Source organism: Ovis canadensis, chromosome 22 (assembly GCF_042477335.2).
Source record: "Ovis canadensis isolate MfBH-ARS-UI-01 breed Bighorn chromosome 22, ARS-UI_OviCan_v2, whole genome shotgun sequence".
NCBI classification, from domain to species: domain Eukaryota; kingdom Metazoa; phylum Chordata; class Mammalia; order Artiodactyla; family Bovidae; genus Ovis; species Ovis canadensis.
This window is the reverse complement of record NC_091266.1, coordinates 66,357,444-66,377,735: the sequence shown is the minus strand read 5'-3', so window position 1 is coordinate 66,377,735 and position 20,292 is coordinate 66,357,444. Positions and strand designations below refer to the sequence as shown.

The 20,292-nt window shown below is 56.9% G+C and overlaps 1 protein-coding gene across 5 annotated transcripts in view; it reads right to left on the bottom strand.

Moving 5' to 3' along the window:
- The window catches only part of INPP5A (inositol polyphosphate-5-phosphatase A), a 152,332-nt gene that overhangs the window by 94,058 nt on the left and 37,982 nt on the right, over positions 1–20,292 (bottom strand). For 3 of the 5 annotated variants that reach the window (XM_069567811.1, XM_069567810.1, XM_069567812.1), the window contains exon 2: positions 4,541–4,582. In XM_069567811.1, coding sequence (XP_069423912.1) covers positions 4,541–4,582 — 42 coding nt within the window. Of the gene's footprint in view, positions 1–4,540; positions 4,583–7,378; positions 7,573–16,324; positions 16,510–20,292 lie in introns of those variants that run through there. The other 2 variants (XM_069567813.1, XM_069567809.1) reach the window with 2 other exon arrangements.

Sequence of the window (20,292 nt, the reverse complement as noted above, 5' to 3'; positions counted from 1 at the left end):
TTTTTGATGTGCCGCTGTTTCTATGGGTGTGTGCGTGTGTGCACGTGTGTGCGTGTGTGCACGTGTGCGTGTGTGCACGTGTGTGCGTGTGCATGCGCGTGCGCGCATGTGTGCATGTGTGTGCGAGCTCGTGTGGGTGCATGTGTGTGCGTGTGCGCGTGTGTGTGCACGCGCATGTGTGGGTGTGTGCGAGTGTGTGCACACGTGTGTGTGTGTGTACAGCCTGCGCTGTTACACGCATAAACAGTTCTACACGTTTGCTTTGCTGAAGTTCCTTGAACCTGGGCGCTCACTCCCCGCAGGAGGCAGGCCTGTGTTTCCACTGGGACGCCTCTGCCGCCTCTGCTCTCAGGGCACTGCTCACATCACAGCGTCACGTGTTGCAACCTCCTTGAGAAGCTCCACGGAAACGTCACGTCTGACAGAGCTTGTCAGCATCGAGCAAAACTGTAACAAAGCGCCTGTTCATTTCTTCTTGACTCAGCTTCCTTTGCTTTTCCAGAAGCATCTTCCTTTCACGCAAGTGTCCAGATTTATTGGCAAAAAGTTGTTCATGATCATTCCCTTACTATCTTTTTATCGTCTGCAGGATTTTCAGTGACCATTCCCCAGTGTCGAATTTCTGAAATCGATCATTCTTATCTTCTACTTTCAGAACTTAGACGTAGAAGAGCAAATTAAATGGAAAGTAATCAAGAAAAAGGAGAAAACCAGGCAGCAGAACACAGTGAAACAGGAAACAGAAAACAACGGACAGAACCAATAGACTCACACGCAGGCCCCGAGGCCGCACAGCTGGGGACCCCTGACCTCCCCATGGACAGAATAGACTCACACGCAGGCCCCGAGGCCGCACAGCTGGGGACCCCTGACCGTCCGGTGGACAGAATCAATAGACTCACACGCAGGCCCCGAGGCTGCACAGCTGGGGACCCCTGACCGTCCGGTGGACAGAATCAATAGACTCACACGCAGGCCCCGAGGCCGCACAGCTGGGGACCCCTGACCTCCCCATGGACAGAATAGACTCACACGCAGGCCCCGAGGCCGCACAGCTGGGGACCCCTGACCTCCCCATGGACAGAATAGACTCACACGCAGGCCCCGAGGCCGCACAGCTGGGGACCCCTGACCTCCCCATGGACAGAATAGACTCACACGCAGGCCCCGAGGCCGCACAGCTGGGGACCCCTGACCGTCCGGTGGACAGAATCAATAGACTCACACGCAGGCCCCGAGGCCGCACAGCTGGGGACCCCTGACCTCCCCATGGACAGAATAGACTCACACGCAGGCCCCGAGGCCGCACAGCTGGGGACCCCTGACCGTCCGGTGGACAGAATCAATAGACTCACACGCAGGCCCCGAGGCCGCACAGCTGGGGACCCCTGACCTCCCCATGGACAGAATAGACTCACACGCAGGCCCTGAGGCCGCACAGCTGGGGACCCCTGACCGTCCGGTGGACAGAATCAATAGACTCACACGCAGGCCCCGAGGCCTCACAGCTGGGGACCCCTGACCGTCCGGTGGATAGAAGGGTCTGGCGTCCCTGCATCTTTGCCTGTCTGCTCTTTTTTTTTTATTGGTTGTAAACATAGAATCGTGCGTTCCAGCTCGCTGGACACTAGCCTGGGTGTCCTCTCGGGCTTCAACTGTGGCCAGTACAGCCTGGCCTCCAGTCCCCTGAGCCACACTGTCCTGTCCCTGCCCACTGCTTGAGGTCTGAAAACCAGTGTTTCTTATGCGTTTTCTGGTTCTAATTTGTTTAAGACAGGACGGGAAATTTTGTACCTGTTTCTGTGTGGACCCAGGTTCGATCCCTAGGTTGGGAAGATGCCGTGGAGAAGGGAGTGGCTACCCACTCCAGTGTTCTTGCCTGGAGAAGCCCATGGACAGAGCAGCCTGGCAGGCTACAGCCCATGGGGTCACAAAGAGTCGCAAAGAGTCGGACACGAATGAGCGACTTTCACTTTTTACCTTCTCCGTGTTACCTGGAAGCAGACAATACTCATCACGTTATTTTTTAAATTATTGTCAGGGAAAATTGCGAAAGGCTTTCAAATGGGCATAACAGATTCGGGGTGCCCTGTCCCTGTCTGGGCTCTCTCAACCTTAGTGACCCCCGAGCTGTTGTACAGTCCCGTGAACTCTGAACTCCCGCAGCAACGCAAGGGCTCAGGACCGCAGGACGCCAGTGTCCGGAGGAGCACAGCTTGCGCCTGGCCGGCCCTGCACCCGTGGACGTGAGCTCCCCTTGGCGTCGCTGAAAGGAGAGGCCGCTGCTCCCCCTTTAGACTCTTTTTTGAACCAGTTCTAACACCTTACTGGCTCTCTCGTTGGTAAATGACAAATATCTATTATCTCAACAAAGAGTCGTTACCACTTGCACGTTTTCGTGTCTGTGTGTGAGCCAGCGCCCCACATGCCGTCAACACACCCGCGGTGCTGCGACCGGCCGAGGGCGGCACCTTCTCCCTGGGACGCACAGACGTCGGGCGGGAGGCTCTGACGTCAAACTCGAGGCAGAATTCGGCAGGGGGGCATTTATTTACCCTCATCTCTGCACAGTTCCTCACTCATCCAGCCAGAGAGCTGAGCACACCCCGCGCACACACACTCCTGGTCCCCAGGCTGAGTGAGGCGTGTGTTCCGGGGAGAAGGAGGCAGGCACCCGGACACTGACTTGGAGGGAAACGCTTGCCCACCCCCTAGGCTCCGCTTCGGGGTACAGCCGCCAGGCTGCATGTGCGACCGAGAGGCTGGGAACGGGCGCCTCCCGCCTGATCCTGGGGGGCTGTCACCGCCAGGACCCCTCTGAGCCTGGACCCAGGCCCACCATCCACCACCACCCCGACGTGCTCCCACCACGTCTCACACCTGCCAGGGCCCGCCGTGCAAAGCAAACAAAAGTGATGGAGGGCGGAGAGCTGATGGCGGAGATGGGGCTCCACACTCCAGGGCCTCTCACTCCAGTCAGCCCGGGCAGCCGCTGGGGCCTGAGCACGCCTCCAAGGTGACCCTCTCCAGGAAAGGGGCCTCGCCCGGCCCACTAGGCCAGCTGCCTGCCGAGAGCTGACCCCACAGCTCAGCTGGGCCAGGCTTCGGCCGGGGACCCTGAGGCCGCTGCCCACCTGGGCAGGTGAAAAGTGCGGACGGACGGGCTCGGAATACCCCGTGACGAGAACAAGGCCCACGCCCCACTAGACGCTCCCCTGGCACCTTGCGCCCCCCCACCCTCCTGGGCCTTGGGTGGGAACCCATCCCCCTTGGCCGAGACCAGCTCCCCCTCCAACGGCCCAGGCCCTTCCTGCTGGACACCGGGCCTCTCGGTTCTGGAAAGGACTTGCTGCCCGCCCTGGCCTTCACTGTGGCTGGAGCATCTTGGGGTGTGGACCACCCACACCAGCAGACTGGACAAGCAACCGCCCCCAGCACCAGCGTGGATGGCAGGAGTCAGGGGACAGCCTGGACACAGAGGGCCCCCAAGCGGACCCGCTGCAGCTCAGCGGCCCGGGGCTGCCCGACTCACAGGGGCCCCGAGCGGACCCGCTGCAGCTCAGTGGCCCGGGGCTGCCAGACTCACAGGGGGCCCCGAGTGGACCCGCTGCAGCTCAGTGGCCTGGGGCTGCCAGACTCCCACACCTCCTCCTGCTGGCAAAGCACCCGTGCCCTCCCCGCAGACCCGCCACAGAAGTGCCCTGCGCAGTCGGCCACGCTATCCCCGCCCGGCTCCCTGGTCTGCGGCCCCGCCAGCCTCCAGGGCCCACAGTCCCCCGGCAGCCGTGGCCGAGCAGGACGCTGCTCGCCCACCAGTTCCCAGTGGCCTCTCACATGCCCCACGGGGGGGTCCCACGTGCGTCACCCGCCCAGGGAACACAGGCTCCAGGAGCAGAGCTCTCTGTCGACCCCGCAGAGCAGACCCCGACATCCCGGAGAGAGCTGAGCACAGACGTGGGGCCCCCTGGGGAGCCAGGAAGGAGCGGCTCGCCCAACAGGCCTCGCCTGGAGCCTCCGGCCAGGGTCCAGCCCAGCGTCAGCAGGCATCCTGCCCAGACCCCGGGGCCGTACACGGGCTCTGCTGCCCCACCCCGCAATGCAGGTCCTCCCAAAGGTCCCCGCTGGGGAAGAGCAGAGCCCCAGCCAGGGGCATCTAAGCAGGCAAGGGCCTCCGAGGAGGAACCAGGAAGTGGGAGGCACCCCTCCCCTCCCTTCCGCTCCCCTCCCCTGCCATGGGACAGCCCTCCCAGGGGGACCCCCACCTCAATCCCCTCATGCCGCCCTGCCCCACACCCCCCAAGGACAGCGAGGCCACAGCCCCACCCCCTCCCCTGAACCCCCCTCCCAGGGGGACCCCTCCGTGGGAACCCCCCCCTCCGAGGACACCGAGGCCGCAGCCCCTCCCCCTCCCCTGAACCCCCCTCCCAGGGGACCCCTCCATGGGAACCCCCCCTCTGAGGACACCGAGGCCGCAGGGGAATCAGGTCTGCAGCAGTCTCAGCTGCTTCCTCACGTGGGCCGGCTGCCGCCCAGCTCTTACCTGATAAAACTCCCGGAGCCAGTTCCTCTGGAGGTTTTCTGGCTGTAAATTAAAGAGAAGAAAGAGGACGGTCAGGCCCGTGACACAGGCCGGCAGCCACGAGCAGAGGCTAACGCGATGGCCTGTCTGCCTGCTCACTGCAGGGCTGGGGCACAACGGGCTGGGGGCCCCTTCCGCACCAGGGCCTGGTCCGCCACTCAGCGGGGATGAGGGGCGGGCACTGGAGCTGGACCCACAGCTGACCCCAGCCCTGCTTGTCCTCAGCAGTGGGGGGGTCCCTGGAAGGGCTTCCTGGAGCCAGGCCAGGGGGTCAGGCAGGACCCAGCAGAGTGGGGTCCCAGGACTGGCCTGAGAACAGGCAAAGAGCTGTGTGGCCCCAAGTGTTGCCTTTGGGCCTGCAGGCCCCAGGGAAGAGCTGGCACAGGGTCCCTAAGAAAATGGGGGTGCGCCTCTTCCCACATGTCCCACCAGGCTCCTGGACCCCGAGACCAGCCAGCCGAGCAGGGCACGCAGCCCCAGCCAAGCCAGCATGGTCAAGGCGCTGAGACGGGGATGGGAGACACACGGGGGCCCTCAACAGGCGGTCCAGAGCTTCAGAGTGGGAGGTGAGAAGCCCTGAGACCGGTGGCAGCAGCACCAACGTCCAACGCCACTGGCCACACGCAGAAACGGGGAGGACGCCCAGTCTGATGCCGCCTGCCATCCGCCACAACTCAGAACAGACAGACAAGCCAGCACCCATCGAGACTCATGCCCTAGATCCAAGCAGGGCTCTGGGCACCGAGGCTGCGGGCGAAGCCAGGGGCCGGGCTGACCACAGCCGGTCCCGACACAGCAGCAGCAGCAGCGCCACAGGCGGGGGCTGCCACCGGCGGAGGTTTCCACGTGTCCCGAAAAGCAGGAAGACTGGACTGCAGACAAATCAGTGAACAAAGAGAAACAACTGCTGTGGACCCAGAGTCTCACAGGCCACAGAGCAGGGGGTGGACAGCGTCCCAGGCGCCTGCCAGACAGAGACGGCGGCCGGAGTCCAGCCGGGTGTGGGGTCTCCCAGTCCCCAAGGCCAGGCTCGGGAGCCAGGCCCCCGGCCCCACATCTGAACAGCAAGGAGGGCACGCCTTGCCCCCCACCACCCTCACGGGCGAGCGAAGAGACAACAGCAGGAGGCGGCAACCCGGAGAAGCCCCGGCCGAGGCTGAGAGCCGACACTGGGCTTCAGGGAGACGCACGCCCGAGCCAGAGTCTACCCTACGTCCTCGGGAGGCTGACAGCAGAGAGCAGCGAGCGTGGGGAGTCTGTGCAGAAGCGGACCCTCAGACACGCTGGGGGTGCAGGCGCCGCGGAAAACAGCGTGGACTTGCCATGTGGCTGGGCGATGTGCCCGCGAGACCCGGAAATGCTCATCCGCAGGGACAGAGCCACGAAAGGCAGGAACCACCCGAGACCCATCAGCTCAGGGACGGAGAGATAAGGCACATGGCCACACTGCACGGGAGCCACGGACACGAGCCACACGGGCATCGGTTCACAGGCAGAGTGTTAAAATGCGTGGTCAGGCAGCACAGCACAGCAGCCACGGACACGGGCCACACAGGCATCGGTTCATAGGCAGAGTGTTAAAATACATGGTCACGCAGCACAGCACAGCAGCCATGGACACGGCCGCACGTGGGCAGGCCTCAGAAACACCATGCTCAGTGCAAGACGCCGGACTCCAGCTCACACAGCACCCAGAACTGGCAGGCCCACAGATGGGGCGGGCCGCTGCTGGCCCCAGCGTCCGACAGCAGAGCTGGTCTGTGCTGCCCATGCGGAGGGTAGCTCCGCTTTGAGAGCAGGGACAGGACTGAAGTGTGAGCCCCTCTCCCACAGACCCTGCGGACCCCTACCTGAGCCATAGACCCAGCATACCCCACGCCGGGGCCAGCACAGGGGCAGGAACCACAGTCAGTCAGCCTCGAGCCCCGAGGCAATCAAAGGAAAAGAACTTTCAGGGCAAGGCCCCCAGTTCCACCCCCAGCCCTGACTGAGGACAAAGGGGCTGGTCTGGGGGTGCAGAGGGCCCCACCAGCATTTCAGCAACCTTTCCACACCTGCACTGTGGGCTCGGCCTGGAGACAGAGGAAGGAGAGATTCGGTCCACAGTCCTGTTGTCCAGGGGCATGGCTGGACGTGACGCCCCTAGCCTTGCACTCGACCCCGCAGCCCTGCCCAACACACACGTATCCACAACATCCTCGCCAAAACCCTGTAGGAAGCAGCCCTCAGCAGAATTGATGCTTTTGAACTGTGGTGTTGGAGAAGACTCTTGAGAGTCCCTTGGACTGCAAGGAGATCCAACCAGTCCATTCTGAAGGAGATCAGCCCTGGGATTTCTTTGGAGGAAATGATGCTAAAGCTGAAACTCCAGTACTTTGGCCACCTCATGCGAAGAGTTGACTCACTGGAAAAGACTCTGATGCTGGGAGGGATTGGGGGCAGGAGGAGAAGGGGACGACCGAGGATGAGATGGCTGGATGGCATCACTGACTCAATGGACGTGAGTCTGAGTGAAGTCCAGGAGTTGGTGATGGACAGGGAGGCCTGGTGTGCTGCGGTTCATGGGGTCGCAAAGAGTCAGACATGACTGAGTGACTGAACTTAACTGAACTGAAGACCAGCTGAACTGCTGATGTTTAAGACCCCTCACCACATTCCCAATCAACCCACAGGACAGGCGTGACCGGGACCCTCAATCCTGTCCCCGGCCCATGACCCAAACGGCGTGACTGCCCAAGTGGGCCCGCGAAGTGTCCAAGGGCGAGGACCACCCAACCTTCCTAAACCTGAGCTTCTCACCTCGGTGCCCGGGACTCTCCCTGCAGGAGGCGTCCAGGAGTCTCCCCAGAACCGCTGCACAGGGAGCTTCAGCCTGGAGCCAGAGGAGGGGCCTGGGGCGGGCACAGAGCAGGGGTAGTCAGGCCCCAGACAGCAAGCGGGCTCACGCACACTGGGGGCGTGATGCCCCATGCTTGAACCAAGGGTCCTGCACGAGGAAGGGCTGAGCGCAGCTCTGGGGCCGGAGGGCCTCCCTCTCCCAAGACAGGCTGGACCCCGGCCGCAGGCGAGGCACCTGCCGGTAGGTCCTGGAGAACATGGGCGTGTGGCAGAAGCAGGGTGCCCTGCGTGACTCTGGACGGCACCGGCGGGGATCACCGCGGGGACAGAGGCCTGCAGGGTCCCCTGTAGTGGAAACTGCACGCGCAGGCCCGGGCCGTGACAACAGATCTCTCCGCACGGCCTGGGCTCGGTCCCCAGCGCCGCCACCGGTTCTCAGGCCTCCGCTCCTACCATCCCTACCGGGCATTCAGAACCTGGCCAGGTACTCCAGGGCCATGCACACACACCACACATGAACACTGAGAGCACACACAGTCCCACATGTGCACACACCCGCACACCCACACGTGCACACGTGAGTGCACATGCACGCCCACACATGCACACCCACACGTGCACACGTGCACACACCCACACATGCAGACACACGAGTGTGCACACACATGCACACTGAGCGCACGTACACTCCCACACGTGCACACACACCCCACACACATATGCACACGTGAGCACACACACGTGCGGATGCGTGCTCACAAGTGCACACCCACATGTGCGCACACACACACATGCAGACACATGAGTGCACGCACACACCTGGACATAACTACCACCTGGACTTGGCCCTCTGGGGGACGAAGAGCACAGTTCATGGCCCACCCTCCCCAGTCACAGACCCCCACAGCCTTCTATAAGTGGTGCGCAGCCTCCTGTAAGCGGGCGCACGACCTCCTGTAAGGGGGCGCACGGCCTCCTGTAAGTAGTACGCAGCCTCCTGTAAGTGGCGCATGGCCTCCTGTAAATAGGCGCACAACCTCCTGTAAGTGGGCGCATGACCTCCTGTAAGTGGTGCACAGCCTCCTGTAAAGAGCAGGCCCGCTCTACCACCGCCCAGGATGTCCTGGCCACACTGACCAGAGCGTGCTCCACAGTGGCTCACACAGAAGCCCACCTGTTCTGGGGGCCCTTGGCCCCAAGCAGCTTGTAGGTCATCTGGGCGCCCTGCTGCAGCCTGTGAAACAGATCAGAGCCCTCTGTGCATGGTTGGGCCCATGGCCTGGGAGCGGTCCTGCCAGGTCAATAGCCTAAGAGCAGCACAGGGATGCCCTGCAGGGCGGCCACATCAGGAAGGGGCAGCAGGACCTGAGGCTCCTCTAGTCGGACTCTGGGTCACCAGCTCGCTTAGATCACCAGTATGACTCTCAGCCCAGGCGGCTGTGGGTTCCCCAAAACCATTAACCCAACAGTCCTAATAAAAGTGCTTTAAACAAAGATATCCCTTGTTTATGTTTAGAGAGGCCTCCAGAGGCTGTGGGATAATTAAAGGGCAGCTCTAAACAGACAACAGGGGATGAGAGCGGCTGGAGAACCCAGCCCACCTGCACATCAGGGCCATGCTGACCCACTCACTGACCTGAGCCGGGAACTTCCTGGCCAGCATCTCACCCGCCCAGCTGACCGCTGGCTCCTCAGCCCCTCTGGGTCCCTGCAGGTTGTCCACTCACCCCTGACCTCCACACGGGGACATCCCTCTCCCTTCACAAGCGCTCCTCATGGCCTCGCCCAACTCCGGAGCCCCCAGCTTGGACCCCGGATGCTGAGGGGCAGCACCATGACCCCAGGCCACTGGACCTCAGGCTCCTCTTCCCTCCCCACTCTCACACTCACACACATGCTCACACACACTCACGCAGACACACTCACACAGCCACTCACACATACTCACACATGCTCTCACACACATTCTCATGCAGACACACTCACACACATGCTCACACACTTACACTCACGCAGACACACTCACACAGCCACTCACACATACTCTCACACTCACACACATGCTCTCACACATACTCATGCAGACACACTCAGACACACATGCTCACACACTCAGACACACACATGCTCACACACATACACACTCATGCAGACACTCACACAAACACATGCTCACACACATGTACATGCAGACACACACAGATACACACATGCTCACACTCATACACACGTGCACATGAGGGTGCACACATGTTCACATACACACTCCCACACATGCACACACAGAGACATACTCACATGCTCACACACATGTGCACATGCACAGACGCAGACACATAGGGACATACACATGCTCACACTTGCACGCGGGCAGACACACACACAAAGACACACACAAGCGCACGAACGTGCACATGCAGACACACACGCTCACACCCACAGACATTCACACACGCTGACACACGCATGCTCTCCCTCACACATGCCTGCGCCCCCCTGCCCCTCCCCAGCTCCTCCATCCGTCTGTCCTTCGCTTCTGCCCCAGGAGCCGCTCTCGGCCAGGCCTGGGGGCCTCCTCATGGTTGCAGCCCGTATTTGGCTAATGCAGAGTTATTTTTAAAACCACTAAAGTAGGATTAAAAGATAAACACACATACTAGTTCTTAAAGAAATACTCTCATTTCAGCCCAAAGCATGGGCCAGGCCGGCTCTGTGCGCTCACAGGAAGCACACGCCACCCTGAGCTCTCAAGCACCCTGTCTGCAGAGCAGAGACTGTCAAAGCACTCTGGGAGTGTTAGATACTCATTCTTCCCAAATGTGAAATTCTATTTCTGGAAGTCGATCCTAGAAAAAAGTAATCCTAAACAACAAAAATGCTCTGCACACAAAGAAGTTCACGATGGAATTATTTATAAGAGTTCCAGTTAAGAAGGCCACAGAGTTCACTGATAAAGAAAGTCACGTGGGCCGTCTGAGGAAAGGAAGGAGGCGGCAGCAGGAAGAAATCCTGAAACGGTAAATAAGTCCTGAGTATAAACATGCTGGGAAAGACTAAAGGCAGGAGGAGAAGGGGACGACAGAGGATGAGATGGTCGGATGGCATTACCGACAAGATGGACGCGAGGCTCCAGGCGCTGGTGACGGACAGGAAAGCCGGGTGTGATAGAGTCGGACACGACTGAGCGACTGAACCGATAAACGTGGCGCTGCTCACACAACACCGCCAACGGGACGCAACACCGCTCACAAAAGACTGAAAGGATGAGGTGTATGTCACCAAAAAAGACACACAGCATCTGATGAGCACACGTTAGCACAGAAGCAGCCTCTACCTTAACGGAGACGGCAGGAGCACGCAGTGACTCACGGCCTTGCACAAGCCGCACAGCAAGCGCCAGACCGGCACACCGCACCCCCACCTGCTGAGAAGCCCCCGCCACATCCTCCCCCCGGGCCCGCACGAAAGCTGGACGGCCCACGCGGCTCACGAGGAACGAGGGGCTGCCTGGAAGGTGCGCGAGGGGCGCTCTGGCCAGCCGCCGCGTTAAGCGCTCCAGCAGGGCTGCGAAAAGACTGAGAAAAGAGCACCAAAATTCTGAGTAGCTGTATCTGAAGAAATTTCTTCTTCTTTTGTTGTCTTCTTTTTAATATGTTTATAATTACATTTCTTTCATATCTTTAACTCTTAATTTCGAAAGCTTGGGGAAGAGAAAAACAGTGAAAGCTCTCAGAATACTTTGGCAACATTTGAAACAACTGCTATTCCCTATAAACAAAAACAAAAAAAGGCAAATGACAAACAGGGAAAAGTATCAGCAGCTTATATGAAAGGTATTGGGCTAATCTGCTTATTACCGCACAAAAATAAGTCAGAAAACCGACAAGCACACACCACACCACAAACATATACACACACTGCACATACCACATCACAAACACACACCACACACACACACACACACCACACACACCACACACATACACACACCACACACATACACATACCACATGCACACACACCATACCACAAACACACAGACACCACACCAGAAACACACACAGACACCAGACAACACAACACGTACAACACCACACACACACACACACCACACACTACACCGCAAACACACACACATACCATACCACAAACACATGCACTACACGGATACCCCACCACATACACACACCCCACACCACAAACATACCACACGGACACCACATACAAAAGCACACACACACACACCCCACAAACACAAAGCTGCTCAAAGCCACCTGTGGCCAGTGACCACTGGCCTGGATGAAGCAAATTTCAGAGCGTTTCCATCAACACCGGAAACTTCTCTGACTCAAGACCAGCGTTGTCCAATCGCTGTATGTGATGATAAGAACATTCTCTATTTGCACCAGCTGAATTTCCACTTGAAATGGCCTACTGTGACTAAATAACTGAATTTTACTTTATTTTGATTAAATCAATATAAGTCACATGTAATCAGCCATTACTAGACAGTAACAGAAAAGGAAGAAAAACTTTGAGGTCTAACATGAAAAGCATGCAGTATTGACTGACATAGGAGAGAAAGACAGCGTACAAAAGCGGGGGAGCTTCACGTCAGTCTCACAGAGCAGCGCCAACGCGCACGCTACAGCACGCAGCAGCAGACAGAGAATTCACAATCAGAACCAAGCGCAAAAACCGTGAAGGAACGGACGGTTCGACGTGAGGAAGCCTCCGATGCAACTGACCAGCAAGATGAGGAAAAGCGAATGAGCATCTCTGCAGCGACCGAGAAGTTAGCTAGAGACGTGGCAGGGGAAGGACTTGGCTGGAGCCCCGCCACCTGCGGACGGGCGCGTCCCCCGGGAGCCTTCCCACCTTGCTCCAGGGCTGGGGGCGGGGGAGATGAGACACGGCAGGGTCTCAGCCCAGCGGCAGAGGCCCCTAGCAGAGAGAGACTTCACCACAGACTGCAGGTCACCTCGCCCCCTCCTTACCCCACATGAGGAGGCTCCAGGGCCACAGTCGTGGACTCCAGACGGGGAGGCGAGACACAGGGGCCCCCAAACCAGGACACGGGGGGCAAACCCGAGACACAGGGGCCCCCAAACCAGGACACGGGGGAGACACAGGGGCCCCCAAACCAGGACACGGGGGGCAAACCCGAGACATAGGGGCCCCCAAACCAGGACACGGGGGAGACACAGGGGCCCCCAAACCAGGACACGGGGGGCAAACCCGAGACACAGGGGCCCCCAAACCAGGACACGGGGGAGACACAGGGGCCCCCAAACCAGGACACGGGGGACAAACCCGAGACACAGGGGCCCCCAAACCAGGACATGGGGGAGATATAGGGGCCGCAAAACCAGGACATGGGGGGCAAACCCAAGACACAGGGGCCCCCAAACCAGGACATGGGGGAGATATAGGGGCCCCCAAAACCACGACACCAGGGGGCGGGGGGCAAACCTCTGCTACCACAGCCACGGCTGACAGGAAACACAGCTCACCCCTGGCCCACACCATAGGCCTCAGTCCCTATGACCCAACTCGCGTGTAGATTTCAACAAAAATTACAAGGCAAGAGAAAATCAGCCTAAACGCAACTGATTGATTGACTGACATTTATCGATCGGCTGCACCACACAGCTTTCGGATCTTGGCTCCCTGACCGGGGGCAGAGCCTGGGCCACCGGCAGCTGGAAGCTCGAAGTCCTAGTCACCGGCACGCGTGCGCGTTCAGTCGCTCAGTCGTGTCCGACTCTCTGCGACCCCACGGACTGAACCTTCCAGGCTCCTATCTCCATGGGATTCTCCAGGCAAGAATACTGGAGTGGGTTGTCATGCCCTCCTCCAGGGGATCTTCCCGACCCAGAGATCTTCACAGGCAGATTCTTTACTGCTGAGCCATCAGGGAAGCCCCCTAATCACCGGACCTACAGGGAATGCCCTAAAGACATTTTAAAAAATGCATCAGAATCAGACTCAATTATGACACAGATTTTGGAATTATCAGAAAGGGAATTTAAAATAACTGTGGCAGAAAAAGCAGACAATTTTCAGGAACAGATGGGTAACAGAAGCAGCGTGATGGAAACTCCGAGAACCAAAAGGAAACACTAGAAATCAGAAACACTAACAAAAATGAAGCCTGCCTTCAGGGGCTCGTGAACAGATTAGACACAGCCAAGGAAATAGTGAGCTGAAGATACGGCAATAGAAGCTTCTAAGACTGAGATGCAGAGATTATAAAAATGAAAACAATTAGGGAACGTCCAAGAGTCGTAGGACAACTTCAGAAGACGACACGCACGTGAAACGGCAGCATCGGGAGAAAGAGAGGAGGCAGCAGAGGAAAAGGGTGGAGAGACGATGGCCAGGAACTCTGCAGAATTATGCCCGAATCGCAGATCCCCCAGGCTTAGAGAGCACCGCGTAGGTGAACTGTCTAAACCTCATCTTGGACGTTTAGGCACAGCTGCCAAAAGCAAAAGGCGAGGAGAAACCTTGAGATAAGGAAGGAAGCAAGCACACCCAATCTATGGAGGAACAAGGACAAGAACCCCAGCGAACCTGGCAAAAACCACGCGAGCAAGGAGACAGTGAACCGAAAGGTTCCGTGTGGGCGGAAAAAACCAAAACGCCAACCCAGGATTACATATCCAGCAAAATTATCTTCCAAAGGAAAGGGGAGATAGGCTTAAACTTGGACAAACAAAGCTGAGGAGATTCGTAACCAGTGTATGTGAACATGAAAAGCAATGGCTTCAAAAGTTTTTTAGGGAGGAAGAAAATTATACAGGGGATATAAAATAAGGGACAAAATAAGTGAAGGTTAAAAATATTACTGAAAAGTTCTTCAATAGAAGCAACGTTTATGATAAAATCATAATCAACCAGGATTTGGTAAGTGCTTCCTGAGCGGGCAGAGTTCCAACAAGCCTCCAGGGACCCCACCTGGGCGTTCACTCCCGCCTGGGGTGGGGGTGACTGTAAGAGGCCACGCCCCCAGTTGGCTAGCACAGGGCCAAGATGAAAGGGATTCTGCAGAGGTAATGAAATTCCAAAATTAGTGGATCTTAAGTTAATCAAGAGGGGGATTATCTCAGGTAGGTCCAACCTTATCTGGTATCAGGTGAGTCATTTAAAAGGGTCTAAAGGTCAGAATCTGGAAGCAAAGGATCTCTCCTTTGCCGCCCCGAAGAAGCAAGACCCATGAGCTGTACCTCCTGGGGAGCTGACCCGCAGCCTGTCCCTCCTGGGGGCTCCAGATGAGCAGGCAGCTCCTGAGAAGGGGGCCCAGCTCAGTGCACCACCCCCTACCCCGCAGGGAGGGAGGCACTCAGCTAACCCAAAGGCCGTGATGGCCTGTTACACAGCATGGAAAACCCAGCACACCCTGATGCTACAAACGCAACTGTGTGTGTGCAGTGAAGTGAAAGGCATGTTACTCCCAACATTGCTCCCCACTCTGACTTTACTGCGGTGTAAGGTCAATGGCACCCCGCCCCAGTCCTCTCGCCTGGAAAATCCCCTGGACGGAGGAGCCTGGTGGGCTGCGGTCCACGGGGTCGCTAAAAGCCGGACACGACTGAGCGACTTCACTTTCACTTTTCACTTTCATGCATTGGAGGACATGGCAACCCACCCCAGCGTTCTTGCCTGGAGAATCCCAGGGACGGGGGAGCCCAGTGGGCTGCCATCTATTGGGTCGCACTGGGTCGCACAGGGTCGGACACGCCTGAAGCGACTCAGCAGCAGCAGCAGCAGCAGCAGCAGCAGCAGCAGCAGCAAGGCCCATGGTAAGGATCTACTTCACACGTTACCCAGAGGGTTAGGCTGTATGAGTAACTGTTGTTCCAGCCGCCGCGGCACGGCCAGCCTGTCTGTGCCCCCTGCCTCGCTCCCTCCAGCAATCAGCCTTACCGAATATTTATTTCATTTACACATTCAAACAACGCAACGCTTCCTTAGTTTACTGTTTTCCTGGGCTCTTCCTGTTTCTTATTCAGCAACGTTTGGATTTACGCTTCTAAACCTCATCTTGGACGTTGAGTTTACGGCACAGCTCTGCATTCCATTCTGACTAAAGCGCTTTCTTTATGTTTAACACCGTCACGACTCTGACTGCCACAGAGTATATTTATCAGAAAAACACCACCGCAGGCACACCCCTGCACCTCATCCTAAGGCCAGTCCCTGCTTCCTGTGGGCAGGCCAGCCACGCCAGGCGCTCCTGGAAAGGTCAGGAGCCTGGCAAGGGTGCCCACCACTGCCACATCCACGCCACCTGACACCCAGGGCACAGGGGATGGCATCATGCGCGGAGCGGCCAGAGGCGCTGCGGCAGAACGGGAGGCAGGCCGCCCAGCCCACAGAGCGCGGCCCGCGGAGCAGGGGGCAACCGCGAAAGAGACAGAAGCACTCGGGGAGAACTGCAGGATGAAAGGTCAGCACACAAAGCCCGACAGCGGCCGCAACACCACGCGCAGCGCGTGGGGAAGGAGGGCCCCGGCTACAACAGCAAGTTAAGAACAGGCACCAGCGAGGAGCAAACTTCAGAATGTGACAAGTTTACAGGAGAAAAGTGTTAAGACGTTCCTGGCAGAGACGAGAGTCAACATGAGTCACCGGAGCGCCCTGTGGTCCTCAGAGCCTGACTCCGGCGGAGCGTCAGGGCTGATCCCCAGTGAGCCACCCACCCCACCCAGCTCCACCAGATAAGCGGCTCTAAAGTCCACATGGAGAAAGGAGCTGTGACTCAAAGTTCGAACACCGTTTTTAAAGAGAATCATGTGTTCAACTAAATTTTTTTTAAACTGCACGGCAAAAATACGAGTGAAATCAGAAACTGTTAAACTGATTGAAAATATTTGGAATATATATCAGGGGCGAAGAGCTTACCTTCCTAATATTTGAAGAAATCTTTAAAGTCCAGGGGGAAAAGGCAAAATATGAAAAAACCCAAACAGCATCACAGGAAAGACATCTGACTGAACTTCTCGTGGGAGAGAGGTCGCCTGCTTCCTAGACAGGAGGGGCTGGGCTCCCAAGGCGGGGCGGGGGGCACCTGGACCCCAAAGTCCAACCTGAAAGAAAGGGGGCATGCAAGGATCCACACTGCAGCCACCCTGCAGGACAGCAGCCTCCAGGACGGTCAGCGGCAGAAGGGCCAGGGATGGGGGCAGGACCGGAAGAGACGCCGTGAGCCCAGGCCCACGGAGACCCCACGCCACAGGGACCCGGGGGAAGCAACGCGCGGAAGGGACTGGGCCACGGACTCCGGCCGCCTGGCAGCTCTGTGGCCGCTAGGCCCGCAGTGGTTGACAGGCACTGTCCCCGGGGGCAGGCAGTCTGCCGCCGCCTCCTCTCTAGGCAGGTTCCAGCCCGGCCCACGGCCCCTCTGCGCCCAGGAGGGGCTTTGCTGTGGACGGCGGTCAGTGTCCAGCTGCTGGACCGGGGAGGCACAGGCGGGCAGGAGCAGGGCACGTGGGCCCAGACGGCAGAGCTGTCAGCGGGCCTCCAGAGTCCGCCTCCCCCCGACTCTCAGCGCTCACAGAGGGCTCCCCGCCTGGCCGGCCTGGGGGACACGCTTGTCTCCAAGACTCACCCTGCCCACAGCACTCAAGGTCCAAGCAGCTTCCCCTCACCACCTGAGCAGGGACCTCTGCTCTGGCTTGTAGTTCAGACCCTCGGTCACGCCCAAATCTTTGTGACCCCGTGAGCTGCAGCACGCCAGGCTTCCCTGTCCTTCACCACCACTTTGATACCAGAGTTTAATCAAACTCATGGCCATCGAGTCGGTGATGCCATCCAGCCACCTCGTCCTCTGTCGTCCCCTTCTCCTCCTGCCTTCAGTCTTTCCCAGCATCAGGGTCTTTTCGAATGAATCAGATGGCCAAAGTATTGGGGCTTCAGCTTCAGCATCTGGCCTTCCAATGAATATTCAGGTTGGTTCCTTTAGGATGGACTGGTTTGATCTCTTTGCAGTCCAGGGGACTCTCAAAAGTCTTCTCCAGAACCACAGTTCGAAAGTATTAAGTCCTTGGCGCTCAGCTTTCTTCACAGGCCAACTCTCTCATCTGAACATGACCACTGGGAGAACCACAGCTTTGACTGGACCGACTTCTGCGGTGAAGCGAGGTCTCTGCTTTCTAGCTTGCTGTCCTCATCTCTCATGTCTTTTCCTCCAGGGAGTAAAGCAGTATCTTTTAATTTCACGGCTGCAGTCACTGTCCACAGTGATTCTGAAGCCCCAGAAAATAAAGTCTGTCTCTGGTCCACTTTTTCCCCATCCATTTGCTATGAAGTGATGGGACTGGATGTTATGATCTTCATTTTTTGAATACTGAGTTTCAAGTCAGCTTTTTCACTCTCCTCTTTCACTTTCTTCAAGAGGCTCTTTAGTTCTTTGCTTTCTACCATTAAAGTGGTATCATCTGCATATCTGAGGTTGTTGATGTTTGTCCCAGCAGCCTTGATTCTAGTTTGTGCTTCATCCAGCCCGGCATTTTGCATCACGTACTCTGCATAGAAGCTAAATAAGCAGGGTGACGACATACAGACTTGACACGCTTCTCTTCCAACTTGGAGCCAGTCAGTTGTCCCAGGTACAGTTCTAACTGCTGCTTCTTGTCCTGTACACAGGTTTCTCAGGAAACAGGTCAGGTGGTCTGATATACCTGCCTCTTGAAGAATTTTCCAGTTTGTTGTGATCCACACAGTCAAAGGCTTTAGTGTAGTCAGTGAAGCAAAAGCAGATGTTTTTCTGGAATTCCCTTGCTTTCTCCGTGATCCAATGAACGTTGGCAATTTGATCTCTAGTTCCTCTGCCTTTTCTAAATTCAGTTTGTACATCTGGAAGTTCTCACTCCGCATCCTGCTAAAGAGAGCTTGAAGGATTCTCGGCGTAATCTCGCTAGCATATGAAATGAGTGCAACTGTATGGTAGTTTGAGCATCTCTGGCACCGCCTTTCTTTGGCTGGAGTGAAGACTGACCTTTCCTAGTCCCGTGGCCACTGCTGAGTTTTCCAAATGTGCTGGCATATTGAGTGCAGCACTTTAACAGCATCATCTTTTAGGATTTTAAATAGCTCAGCTGGAATTCCATCACCTTCACTAGCTTCTGTTCATAATAATGTTTCCTAAAGCCCACTTGACTTCCCACTCAAGGATGTCTGGCTCTAGGAGGGTGACCACACTGCTGCGGCTGTCCAGGTCACTAAGACCGTTTCTCGTACAGTTCTTCTGGGCCTGCTCGCCACCTCTTCTTAGTCTCTTCTGCTTGCTGTTTCTGCCCTTTTTGCATAAGATGTTCCCTTGGTGTCTCCAGTTTTCTCAAGAGATCTCTAGTCTTTCCCATTCCAGTGCTTTCCTCTATTTCTCTGCACTGCTCACTTAAGGCTTTCTTATCTCTTCGTGATATTCTCTGGAACTCTGCATTCAGTTGAGAATATCTTTCCCTTTCTCCTTTAACTTCTGCTTCTCTTCTCAGCTATTTGTAAGGCCTCCTCAGACAAGCACTTTGCCTTCTTGCATTTTCTTTTCTTGGGGATGGTTTTCGTCACCACCTCCTGTACAATGCTTTGAACCTCCATCCATAGTTCTTCAGGCACTCTGTCTACCAGATCTAATCCCTTGAATCTATTCATCACCTCCACAGTATAATCATAAGAGATTTGGGAAGTGGCAACCCACTCCAGTATTCCTGCCTGTAGAATTCCATAGACAAAGGAGCCTGGCAGGTTACACCGTCCATGGGGTCGCAAAGAGTCGGACACAGCTGAGCAACTATTGCTCACTCACACCTGAATGGCCTAGTGGTTTGCCTACTTTCTTCAAGTTAAGGCCTGAATTTTGCAATAAGGGGCTGATGGTCTGAGCCACAGTCAGCTCTAGGTCTTGTTCTAGCTGACTGTTTAGAACTTCTCCATCTTTGGCTGCAAAGAATACAAGCAATATGGTTTTGGTCCCGACGATCTGGTGATGTCCATGTGTAGGCACCCCTTGTGTTTTTGCAAGAGGGTGTCTGCTATAACCAGTGTGTTCTCTTGGCAGCTCAGCTGGTAAAGAATCTGCCTGCGATGCTGGAGACCCAAGTTCGATTCCTGGGTTGGGAAGATCCCCTGGAGAAGGGATAGGCTACCCACTACAGTATTCTTAGGCTTCCCTTATGGCTCACCTGGTAAAGAATCCGCCTCCTATGTGGGAGACCTGGGTTCGATCCCTGGGTTGGGAAGATCCCCTGGAGAAGAGAAAGGCTGCCCACTCCAGTATTCTGGCCTGGAGAATTCCATGGACAAAGTCCATGGGGTCAAAAAGAGTCGGACACGACTGAGTGACTTTCACTTTCACTTCACTTTCTCTTGGCAAAACTGTTAGCCTTTGCTCTGCTTCACTTTGTGCTCCAAGGTTGAGCGTGCCGGCTTCCCACTGGCCCAGCCAAGCTTCTGTTCTCCGTGGGCCAGGGCTCCGTTTCTCGGAGGGAACCAGACTGTCAGCGGCAGAGGGTACCTGAGACAAGGCACCCGGGGAGCCAGGGGCCGACGGCAGCTCTCCCTACAGGGCCCCAGGAAGGCATGGCCTCCAAGCCAGGGTCCCCACCAGGAAAAGAGTGAGGCATCTCTTCCTGAAGGTCAGACTCAGGCCCCACAAGACAGCCACCAGCTCTGGGAGGCCCCCTCAGCACGTCACACTCCTACCAGTGATGACCATCCCTTTCACACATCCAAGAGGCCACCGTTTCAGCCACCCCATAAGGTTTCAAACTTTGACACCTAGTCTAAATTCAGAGGCTAAAAACATGGAAAATGTGCTTTTAGCATCTGTGGGAGGCAGCGCTGGGACTGAGGGAGCTGCCCCGGGACGCACA